Below are 12,881 nucleotides of genomic sequence, written 5' to 3'. Positions count from 1 at the left end.
TCAGTCACAGTGGATGTGGTCCACTCCCAATAACTGATGAAGAAGTGTCAATATCAAGAGAGGGAAAATTACTTTTGTAGTGAGCCAGCCACTCCAAGTCCCTATTCAAGCCCAAATTGATGGTGTTAAGTTTGCAAATTAATTGTATCTCTGCAGTTGCTCTTTGAAGTCTGTTTTTGACTTTTTTGTTGAAGAATAGCTCCTTCAAAATCTCAGAGGGGTAGCTGTGTAAGTCTGTATCCACAAAAACAATGAGGAGTCCATTTGCACCTTAAAGACTAACCAATTTATTTGGGCATAAGCTTTCATGGGTATAAAACCCACATCTTCAGATGTACATATGAAGTGGATTTTTTACCCATGAAAGCTTATGCCCAAATAAATCGGTTAGTCTTTGAGGTGCCACTGGACTCCTCATTACTTTTAAATCTGTTATTGAATGTCCAGGGAGACTGAAGTGTTCTCCTACTGGCTTTTGTATGTTACCATTGCTGATGTATGATTTGTGTCCATTTATCCTTTTACGTAGACACTGTCCGGTTTAGCCAATGTACATGGTGGCAGAGGGGCATTGCTGGCACATGATGGCATATATCACATTAGTAGATGTGCCGGTGAATGAGCCTCTGATGGTGTGGTTGGGTCCTCTGATGGTATCACTAGAGTAGATATGGGGACAGAGAAGGCAATGGGGTTTGTTACAGGGATTGGTTCCTGGGTTAGTGTTTCTGTGGTGTGGTGTGTAGTTGCTGGTGAGTATTTGCTTCAGGTTGGGGGGCTGTCCATAAGTGAGGACTGGCCTGCCTCCCAAGGCCTGTGAGAGTGGGGGATCGTTTTCCAGGATAGGTTGTAGATCGTTGACGATGCGCTGGAGAGGTTTTAGCTGGGAGCTGTACGTGATGGCCAGTGGTGTTCTGTTATTTTCCTTGTTGAGCCTGTCCTGTAGTCAGTGACTTCTGGGTACCCATCTTGCTCTGTCAATCTGTTTCCTCATTTCCACAGGTGGGTATTGTAGTTTTAAGAATGCTTGATAGAGATCTTGTAGGTGTTTGTCTCTGAGGTATTAGAGCAAATGCAGTTGTATCTTAGGGCTTGGCTATAGACAGTGGATCTTGGTATGTTATCTGTCCTGGATGGAAGCTGAAGGCATGTAGGTAAGTATAGCGGTCAGTAGGTTTTCGGTATAGGGTGGTGTTTATGTGAGCATCACTCATTTGAACGGTAGCATCCAGGAAGTGGATCTCTTAGAATTATAGAATATCATAGTTGGAAAGGACCTCAGGAGGTCATCTAGTCCAACCCCCTGCTCAAAGCAGGACCAATCCCCCATAGTTGCCCCAGATCCCTAAATGGCCCCCTCAAGGATGGAACTCACAACCCTGGGTTTAGCAGGCCAATGCTCAAACCACTGAGCTATCCCTCCCTCTTGTGTGGACTAGTCCAGGCTGAGATTGATAGTGAGGTAGAAACGGTTGAAATCCAGGTGGAATTCTTCAAGGGCCTCCTTCCCGTGAGTCCATATGATGAAGATGTCATCAGTGTAGCATAAGTAGAGGAGGGGCGCTAAGGGACGAGAGCAGAGGAAGCACTGTTCTAAGTCAGCAATTTTCCCTCTTGGTATTGACACCTCCTCCTCAGTTATTGGGAGTGAACCACATCCACCCTGACTGAATTGGCCTTCAACATTGGTTCTCCACTTGTAAGGTAACTCCCTTCTCTTCATGTGCCAATGTATATTTATGCCTGTATCTGTAATTTTTACTCCGTGCATCTGAAGAAGTTGGGTTTTTACCCATGAAAGCTTATGCCCAAATAAATCTGTTAGTCTTTAAAGTGCCACCGGACTCCTCGTTTTTATTTTCTCTTATTTCTTCCACCCACTTCTCAATGACTGATGCTGCCAACAAGCCAAAGAAGAGGAGTGGACCCAGATGGGACTTCCAAACCCCACCAAAGAGAAACCAGCTGAGCCTACCCACACAATTCCCGCAGCTCCCAAAACCATGTACTGCTGTATCCAGACTTACTGGCTCTTACATGCCACTTCCTGTACTGCTTATAGCACATGTAACTGCACTACCAGGCCAGGCACATGGGAATGTGCCTGGTTCCCAACACATTTCACTTTCATCTAAACTTTGATGAACTCTAGCTATAACTAGTAATACACACCAATGATTATAGTTTTAAGCTATGTTTTCTGCATTTGATTTCATCTTGGGTTTGTCAAGGTAAGTTTTAAATCTGACCTCTGTATATTGAAATTTGTTTCACAGGATTAGGTTTGAAAGTTCTTTCTGAACAAGGTGCTGGCCAAAGTACTTCCTTAAAAGATGAACCCATCTTTTTCCATATTTTATCTTTTGACTCTTTTTATTAATATGTAGCATTTTATTCTGTATACTTGAGAATCAATAAAAACAGATTTGAGAACAAGCTGGTTCAGTTATCACAGAAGATTAGGGTTGGAAGAGACCTCAGGAGGTCATCTAGTCCAACCCCCTGCTCAAACCAGGACCAACCCCAACTAAATCATCCCAGACAGGACTTTGTCAAGCCAGGCCTTAAAAACCTCTAATGCTGGAGATTCCACCACCTCCCTAGGTAACCCATTCCAGTGCTTCACCACCCTCCTAGTGAAAAAGCGTTTCCTAATATCCAACCTAGACCTCCCTCACTGCAACCTGAGACCATTGCTCCTTGTTAAGAAGATACGTAACTTCTCAGCATATTCTGCAGATACACTAAATACAAAAGAAGCCCATAACATTAAGGTGAAGACCTAATAGGAGGCAAAAGTGAGGGGAAGACAATGAAGTACCATCTATACTACACTTTATAGTAGAATCAGGGGAATCTTGTTACAGTCAAAATTAGTAATGTAGACAGGACCACATGGTATCCTTTTAATTGAGATGAAGTCTTGGGTTCCCACTAACTAATCTCCCTGATGGCTCCAACCTCTGAAACTAGTATGTATCAATGCAATGTTCCGTTCACCTTTATGGCCAATTTCCACAACTATCATTTTTTTAACCGTTCTAAACTACCTTTATTATATTCAGACATGCCAAATAGCCTCTAAATCTACTCCTAAATCATGCTTTAATCCCCTGTAAACCCTTGCAAGTGCTGGAGTTTTAATAATTGCTCTTGTCCTTTAGTCCAATCCATTGTCTAGAAAGTCATTGCTTTGTGCCTACTTATTTTGGTACCCATGCACTGGTCAGCAGGTAGGCAAGCAAAAAACATATTAATGGTCAGGAAACTGAACCAAGGGGGAAAAGGCTGCACCAATCACGCAGGTGGCTGTAGCCCATCCATACCATTATGTGAAAGAGACAATGCACAAATGAGGTTTGGCCAGAAGTGGGTCTTCTATGGAAGGGGAAGCAATATATCAGCCTTTTTACAGCATGATGTCATTCAATACCAGAAGTGAATCATGAATGTCAGTGGTTTACATCCTATTTTCATTTGTGGACCCCTAAAAAGTTTTGAATGGAGGTGCGGACCCCTTTGGAGATCTTAGATATAATCTGCGGACCCCTGGGGTCCACGGACCACAGGTTGAAAACCACTGGTATATGCTGTGAGCCTCATTGGAGTGATAACATGTGAGCTGCTAGCCGGAGAGCATTTTCAAAAGACTCGCTCATTTGATAATGCACACAAAACTTCACAATCTTTCCATGATAATTAGCTAAGCTGTGGCTTGCATTCTTCATTCAGCATTTCCCAAAAGTGTACTTAAGGGAACTGGACTATTACCATGACCTACAGAAAGAGGTACAAAAGCCATCTAGAAAACATTTTGAAAGTCAGAAGATGTCTGATCCAAAGCCCTGCAGAGATGCATACAGTACAGTATATCCAGAATGCTCCTTTTAAGTGGCATCTGTAGATCTCTGCAGTGGGACTAGGATCCTGTGGGTCCCGCAGGACCCACTGCCATAATACCAGGAGCGGGATTAAAGAATAGTTCCACGCAGGGCTCTAGCTTCTCTAACTGTGCAGGAACCCATACTGGTAAGAGCTCAGTATCAGCATGCAGCTTTTACTGTTTAGAAAGGAGAGAGAGAAAAAGGAAGGGCAAAGTTGCTGCTCAGTTTCAGTTTGCCAAAGGTTTTTCTGCTTCCTAGGGAGAAAGGATACAGAACAATTACAAGGAATGAAGAATGGCAAGAAGGAACGTGCAAAGTGATAAAAAGCCCAGGGGAAGTAATTACTGGTGTATACCTGTTTTTCAGTGCTCTCCATTATGGTGAATTGTTTTCCGCTTTTCTGACAGCTTAAATCTGTGTTGCAGTATGTGATGAATTGCTTACATAAGAACGGCCATACTGGGTCAGACCAATGGTCCATCTAGCCCAGAATCCTGTCTTGTGACAGTAGCCAATGCCAGGTGCTTCAGGGGGAATGAACAGAACAGGCAATCATCTGTGATCCATCCCCTGTCTTCTGGCAATCAGAGTTAGGGACACCCAGAACATGGGGTTGCATCCCTGACCATCTTGGCTAATAGCCATTGATGGACCTATCTTCTATGAATTTATCTAGTTCTTTTTTGAGCCCAGTTATAGTTTTGGCTTTTGCATCCCCTGGCAATAAGTTCCACAGGTTAAGTTCCTTCTTGACAGGATTTCCAGAGATGAGTGAATGAAGAAAGGATGAGATGGAGCCCTGACTTAGAGTAACCAACACTTCTCTCTCTCGTACCTACTTGTCTGTGGTTGAGAAACCATTCCTCTGAGAAATGGGATGTTTTGTCCACTAGTCTTAAACTTGGCTAAAATGAACCAATATTTTATTGTCCAGCTTTTGATATATTGCTGGTACCCCTGGCCTAGCTATCAGTTCCAAGGTTTCCTTCTGGCATAGTTTTTATCCCTTCTTTTGCCGTTCTAGCCAGAGAATGAGTGAAGATAATATTTCTGCCTGTTGGCCTTGTAGTCAGAGTTCTGTTTGATGAACAAAGGGCCAGCTTTAGTTTAGATGCATTGTCTCCAACTATCTCATCCAATTTCCCCCCCAAAAGGAGAGTGCATGGAAACTTTGAGGTCCCCGGGATTTACGGAAGTGGTCTCTGCTACCCAGGGACATAAATAGATTTGGCACCTGGCTACTAAGTTAGACGTCATGGTTTGGGCTGCAAGTCACATGATGTTCATGCAGGCATTTCCCACAGAAGTAAATGCTAGGGATATTCTCTTAAAGATGGACGGGTAGTCAGGATGGTCCTTCCTGTCTAGAGACTTTAGGTATCCTAGCCAAACCACATTAGCTCTTGGGAAGCAGGTAGTGGCCAAAGAGGCTCTTACAGCTGCCAAAGAAGCCTCAAAGTCTCTCCATAGGGTGGCTTCCACCTTTCTGTCCTATGCATCCTGGGTGGGAAGGTCACCTTCTGATGGTATAACTATCACGGTTTCAGGGTTAACTGTAACTTTAACCCTCCCCCCCCATCTACCTCGAGGGCACCCACTTAAAGTTTCAGGCTCCCAGCTGTCACCACTGTCCCTTAACACTATGCAACTTTTAAAAAACATTCTACATAATTCATTAATTTTTGTTAATCTGCTCTACAATCCTGGGTTTGTTTTTTCATTATGTAGTTTAAACAGCCTGTTCCACTAATGATAGAAGTAACTTAGAACTATTATAAGTAATCTTTTATAGGGCTTTCAAGTCTCCCTAGAATTCTGCTAACAGTTCCTGTCCAGATTCTTAATTTTCCTTTATAAAAATACTGGTTTGCTGAACATTAGAACCAAAGTCAGTGAAGGAAGCAGTTCCTTCCTAGCCATGCCTAATGTCAGTTAACCAGTTTATGACTATAAAGTCAGTTTATAACTATAAACTGGTGCCAAGTATCAGAGGAGTAGCCATGTTAATCGGTATCCACAAAAACAACAAGGAGTCCGGTGGCACCTTAAAGACTAAGGGATTTATTTGGGCATAAGGATTTGTGGGTAAAAAACCCCCACTTCTTCAGATGCATGGAGTGAAAATTACAGATACAGGCATAAATATACTGGCACATGAAGAGAAGGGAGTTACCTTACAAGGGAGAACCAGTGTTGACAAGGCCAATTGAATCAGGGTAGATGTGGTCCACTCCCAATAACTAATAACTGCATGGCCTCTTCCTGACAGTTGAAATGACAGACTGGACTTGCAACTTCCTGAGGAAACTACAATGCATTGGTGATCTTCCTGAAAACACCATCCTGGCCACCATGGATGTAGAACCTCTTTACACCAATATTGCACACGAGGATGGACTACAAGCTGTCAGGAACAGTATCCCTAATGAGGCCACGGCACACCTTGTGGCTGACCTTTGTGACTTTGTCCTCACCCACAACCATTTCAGATTTGGGGACAACTTATACCTTCAAGTCAGCGGCACTGCTATGGGTACCCGCATGTCCCCCCACAGTATGCCAACATTTTTATGGCTGATTTAGAACAATGCTTCCTCAGCTCTCGTCCCCTAGCACTCCTCCTCTACTTATGCTACATTGATGACATCATCATATGGACCCACAGGAAGGAGGCCCTTGAAGAATTCCACCTGGATTTCAACAATTTCCACCCCACCATCAACATCAGCCTGGACCAGTCCACACAAGAGATCCACTTCCTGGACACTACAGTGCAAATAAGTGATGCTCACATAAACACCACCCTATAGCAGAAACCTATTGACCACTATACTTACCTACATGCCTTTAGCTTCCATCCAGGACATATCACACGATCCACTGTCTATAACCAAGCCTTAAGATACAACCGCATTTGCTCCAATCCCTCAGACAGAGACAAACACCTACAAGATCTTTATCAAGCATTCTTAAAACTACAGTACCCACTTGGGGAAGTGAGGAAACAGATTGACAGAGCAAGACGGGTACCCAGAAGTCACTGACTACAGGGCAGGCCCAACAAGGAAAATAACAGACCACCACTGGCCATCACGTACAGCCCCCAGCTAAAACCTCTCCAGCGCATCATCAGCGATCTACAACCTATCTTGGAAAAGAATCCCCACTCTCACAGGCCTTGGGAGGTAGGCCAATCCTCACTTACGGACAGCCCCCCAACCTGAAGCAAATACTCACCAGCAACTACACACCACACCACAGAAACACTTTCCCAGGAACCAATCCCTGTAACAAATCCCATTGCCTTCTCTGTCCCCATATCTACTCTAGTGATACCATCAGAGGACCCAACCACACCAGCCACACCATCAGAGGCTCATTCACCGGCACATCTACTAATGTGATATACGCCATCATGTGCCAGCAATGCCCCTCTGCCACCACGTACATTGGCTAAACCGGATAGTGTCTACGTAAAAGGATAAATGGACACATATCAGACATCAGAAATAGTAACATACAAAAGCCAGTAGGAGAACACTTGCCTCCCTGGACGCTCAATAATAGATTTAAAAGAAGCCATTCTTCAACAAAAAAAACATCAAAAACAGACTTCAAAGAGAAACTGCAGAGCTACAATTCATTTGCAAACTTAATGCCATTAATTTGAGTTTGATTAGGGACTGGGAGTGGTTAGCTCACTACAAAAGCAATTTTCCCTCTCTTGGTATTGGACTCCGCGTCACCAATTATTGGGAGTGGATCACATCCACCCTGACTGAATTGGCCTTCTACATTGGTTCTCCACTTGTAAGGTAACTGCCTTCTCTTCACGTGCCAATATATATTTATGCCTGTATCTGTAATTTTCACTCCATGCATCTGAAGAAGTGTTGTTTATTTTTTACCCACAAAAGCTTATGCCCAAATAAGTCTGTTAGTCTTTAAGGTGCCATCGGACTCCTTGTTTTTATGACTATAAACTGTTAGTATTGCAGTTGGCTCTGCTATGGGACCTAGTCGTACCTGTATTTATTCTTTAACAGAACCACTTCATCCTATGAGAATTAATTTCTGCAGCCTTTGCAACTGGAGTTGGAAATGCTGGTCGCATAAAATAGCTTATGAAATTTAATAAAGGATCAGATACTTATGTTTTTATAATAGAACCACACTACACAGGCAATCTCTCGGAAGCACAGTAGATAACAGGTAGTAGGTCTGCAGAGACAGTGAAAACTGCTTGGCAAAATAAACCACACACTACCAAACATACTTCCAATAAGATGTAAGAGGGGAAAAAACCCAGGAGATGAGATACTGTAAAGTCTAAGATCAGAATTTTTGGTGGAAGCCAGTAATCCATAGACACTCTGCTTTTGACTGAAGATCACATGCAAGGAAAGAGAACAGCTAAAACATCCAAATATTGAACACCAGATTCTGCCTCCCTTATTCCTGTCAAGTAGTACCTTTCTCAACAAATAGTTCTCTTGGTTCCTGTGGAAATATTCACATAGTAAGGTGCTACTCAGCATGACTAAGAGTGGCAATCTGGACCCAAGTATTTAAGGCAGTGACCATCTGTTATGTGTTACTACAGGATCTAGCACCAGGAGGACCTGGCTTGTATACAATTGAGTCCTTAGACGCTACACAGTACAAAACATATTTCTGACACGCAGGATTAAGTGTCTTGAATATTTTAAATTCCAATCCCCTTTGAATATGCACATCCTGTATCTGTTAGTAAAACTTTTACAATAGATATTTATAAATTCAGGCTCACTTGTACCCCCTGCCAATTGCACAGTGTTTCATCTCCTGAACTACGGCTGCATAGTTGGCCCACAGGGGAAGGAGATGACATTTATGTTTCAGTCAGCTTTGAAGCAACTTGTCATGTATTTGTGACACAAGTGATGGTAGGCAACCCTGGTTGGCTGCATAGTTCTCACTTAGAAACAGATGACCAAATCCTGCCTTAACATACAGACTGTGTAATAATATTGGTAGCAATGGGTCACATGGGCCAAGAGTGAGGGCAAAACAAGGCTCATAGGGTATGTCTATGCAGTGTTTTGGAGCCCACAGTAGTGAGCCTTCCAGCCTTGGTCAACAGACTCAGGGTAGTGCTCTAAAACAGCTGTATAGCTAGCACTTTTAAGGGGTAGCCCAGGCTAGAGCTCAGGCTCTGAAGCCCAAACCTGTCCCTAGGCTTCAGAGCCCGAGCTCTAGCCCAAGTCACAACTTTAAACAGGATACTAGCAGGAGCCTTGCTAGTCCAAGTCTGTCGACTCTGGCTGGAAGGCTTGCTCCCATGAGTTCCAAAACACAGTGTAGACATACCCTAGGAGGCTTAATTGGAAATGTCAAAATCTCTGCTCACTGGAATGACAGGGGAATGACCAAAAAGGTGTCAGTTGTCCAATGTTAACTTCAAAGGAAATTCACCTGCCCCTCCTGGAATCATAAATATGTTGTGAGAGATCAAAGAAAACAAGATTTTTGTAGTTCTTCCCCATATTGTTAACACTTATTCCTAGTCCCAAACTATTTCCAAGCATGCATATGCTCTATACAAGAGACATGTAGATGTTTCCAGTGTAGATTTTAAAACCGGCCAGGCTTCCTACAGGAGGCAGGACCTGGATGAGCAGCATGGATTCCTCTTTCTCTATAATATTATATTAACATGGTGAGAACAATTCTTTAGATTCTTCCTCCCAAGGCTGATAGACATGAGCAGCAGTAGCAGCATTTAAAAAGGCAGTATCATTACTGCAATTCAGAGAAAATTCTTGCTTTGCCTCTTTATAGCTAAGAAAAACTGACTTTGAAATGGGTGGTATGAGCATTGCATGTCATTGAATTTATACGGGGGTAAAAGGACTGCTTTAGATAAGGTGCAAGCTAGGGATAAAACTGTCAGAAGGTTAAATGGGGAAGGAGCTGTCTTGAGCTACAGTATTTCCTCTAGCCAACATATCCTCATTTTAGTTTGTCAGCACTGTACTAATTTTACAGTAACTTAAGTAATAAGCCCCTTAAGTTATTTCTGAATGCTTATTAGACTAGCAACAAACTTAGTTTATTGAATGACACTACTGCTAAAAATATTAAACATTTTATAGCTATTAGCATGCTATTGTTCTGTGCAATTTCCATCTACAATATCTGAAAAGGCACTCACTCCTATTCAACTGAATGTCTACTGTGTCAATATGAATACAGAAGATTTATTAAAATCTAAGATGATGAAGGTTGTAAAACCATTTTTCATTTCCGGGTTCCAGGAGATATCCAGCAGAACACACTGAAACCAAACTCATCAGGCCAATTAAAATATTGATTCAAACTTTTTGAAGAATTTGAAAATCTGAGTGGCACAACAGGAAATTGAAAGTCAGTAGCAACTTTACTACTCCTCTAGGCATATTTAACAATGCCTCACAAAATATTTAACGAGAAGTCTAAAAAGAATGTTTAGAGCATAAAAGGTTTTTTAAAACCTAGAGCTGCAATATGTTTAAGTAACGACAGGTTTCAGAGTAGCAGCCGTGGTAGTCTGTATCCGCAAAAAGAAAAGGAGGACTTGTGGCACCTTAGAGACTAACAAATTTATTTGAGCATAAGCTTTCGCGAGCTACAGCTCACTTCATCGGATGCGTTCAGTGGAAAATACAGTGGGGAGATTTTATATACATAGAGAACATGAAACAATGGGTGTTACCATACACACTGTAACGAGAGTGATCAGGTAAGGTGAGCTATTACCAGGAGAGTGGCGGTGGGGGGAAGAGACCACCTTTTGTAGTGATAATCAAGGTGGGCCATTTCCAGCAGCTGACAAGAACGTCTGAGGAACAGCGGGAGGGTGGGGGATAAACATGGGGAAATAGTTTTACTTTGTGTAATGACCCATCCATTCCCAGTCTTTATTCAAGCCTAAGTTAATTGTATCCAGTTTGTAAATTAATTCCAATTCAGCAGTCTCTCTGTGGAGTCTGTTTTTGAAGTTTTAGTTTTTTTGTTGAATTGCCACTTTTAGATCTGTAATCGAGTGACCAAAGAGACTGAAGTGTTCTGAATGTTTTGAATGTTATAATTCTTCTATGGGTATCCGTATGGCCCCACAGTATGCCAACATTTTTATGGCTGACTTAGAACAACGCTTCCTCAGCTCTCGTCCCCTTACGCCCCTACTCTACTTGCGCTACATTGATGACATCTTCATCATCTGGACCGATGGAAAAGAAACCCTAGAGGAATTCCACCATGATTTCAACAATTTCCATCCCACCATCAACCTCAGCCTGGACCAGTCCACACACGAGATCCACTTCCTGGACACTACGGTGCTAATAAGCGATGGTCACAGAAACACCACCACCCCCCGCTCTCCTGCTGGTAATAGCTCACCTTACCTGATCAGTCTAGTTACAGTGTGTATGGTAACACCCATTGTTTCATGTTCTCTGTGTATATAAAATCTCCCCACTGTATTTTCCACTGAATGCCTCTGATGAAGTGAGCTGTAGCTCACGAAAGCTTATGCTCAAATAAATTTGTTAGTCTCTAAAGTGCCACAAGTACGCCTTTTCTTTTTATGTTTAAGTAGTGATTCAGATCCGTTGACCCCTTTCCTCTCTCCAGTGTTCCAGCCTTAATTCCAAGGAAAGTGGAACCTGAGCAAAGGACATAGACATTGAATTGCTAATTACAAAACCCTAGGTTAAAAGGAAAAGATACAGGGTATGTCCATATTGTAATTAAAAACCTGCAGCAGGCCCATGCCAGCTGACTTGGACTAAGTGGCTGTTTAATTGCAGTGCAAACGTTCGGGCTTGGGTTGCAGCTAAGACTCTAGGACCCTGCAAGGTGGGAGGGTCCCAGAGCTCGGGCTGCAGCCCAAGCCTGAATGTCTACATCGCAATTAAACAGCCCCGCAAGCCTGAGCCCCGTGAACCCAAGTCTGCTGGCATAGGTCAGCTGCAGGTGTCTAACTGTAGTGCAGACATACCCAGACAGACCCAACCTGACAGTATCTGCAGCACCCAGATTCAAACAAACCCTGAAAGGCTAAAGATGCTGCAAGTTCTACCTAATATATTCAGATGAAACACTGGTCTGCTGCATTTGACCTTAACCAATCAATGACAACAAAAAATGGCCATATATCTAAGTGAGCTATAGAGCTGTCCAGGTTAGGATTCTGGTTTCTGTGACAACAGTAAAGGAGATCTCAGTTTCCAATAGCGGACACTAAGTGTGTTTCCCACGCTGTTTGTACATGTGTGATATCAGCTGTTACAGAAGCAAACTGAATTTTGAATCTGGGTCTTGGGAAGTAAATGAAGTTCAATTTCAAATATTTATTTTTAAAATGTATTTGCATTTTAAATTTATAAAATATATTCCAAAATTGGAGATTTAGCCTTTCCAATTTTCAACAGCACAAAAATGATTTTGTTAAATACTTTCCTAACTTCCGAATGTAAAGTGTTCCCAATTTACACAAAATTATGTAGTAGGCCTAGATCATCAATCCCTTTGACAGAATTTAAAATTTCTAAAAATAAATAGTTACAAAAAACATGCAACTTTTTTTAATGAACTCTTTAAACTCTGAATGGATTACTCAGTGGGCCATTGCTATGGTTACACTGATAAAGGAAGGAAAGATTTGTTCAGTCTCCAAAAATCCAGCCTAAAACTGAGAAATATTTATGCTGCTGCAGGGACATATTATTCAACCAAATCAATACGAGCTTCCGTTTAAGATGCTACCTCAAAAACATTGCTACAAAATTTTAGCTTTCATCTTTGTTATAAAAGCATTCTAAAAACATGCTGTAAAAGCCATTCTCCCTTTGGAAAATCGTTAGAAGACTGATACCCATCTGCATGAATACTGTACATTGCCAAGTGTAAGGTTTTCAAAATATTCCTAAAACCTCAAATTTTGAACCTGAAACCGAAGTAAAAAAATTACAG

The 12,881-nt window shown here is 42.2% G+C and overlaps 1 protein-coding gene across 11 annotated transcripts in view; it reads right to left on the bottom strand.

Moving 5' to 3' along the window:
- LOC140911861 (GPI ethanolamine phosphate transferase 2-like) overlaps positions 1–12,881 on the bottom strand; it is a 168,892-nt gene that overhangs the window by 39,285 nt on the left and 116,726 nt on the right. The window contains exon 13 of one of the 11 annotated variants that reach the window (XM_073345861.1): positions 11,475–11,572. The exons of the other annotated variants lie outside the window; for them this stretch is intronic. Coding sequence (XP_073201962.1) covers positions 11,551–11,572 — 22 coding nt within the window. The 3' untranslated portion in view covers positions 11,475–11,550. Of the gene's footprint in view, positions 1–11,474; positions 11,573–12,881 lie in introns of those variants that run through there. 11 annotated transcript variants of the gene reach the window in all.

Source organism: Lepidochelys kempii, chromosome 5 (assembly GCF_965140265.1).
Source record: "Lepidochelys kempii isolate rLepKem1 chromosome 5, rLepKem1.hap2, whole genome shotgun sequence".
NCBI classification, from domain to species: domain Eukaryota; kingdom Metazoa; phylum Chordata; order Testudines; family Cheloniidae; genus Lepidochelys; species Lepidochelys kempii.
Note: the sequence above shows the minus strand (reverse complement) of the source record. Positions and strands in the feature narration are given on the sequence as shown.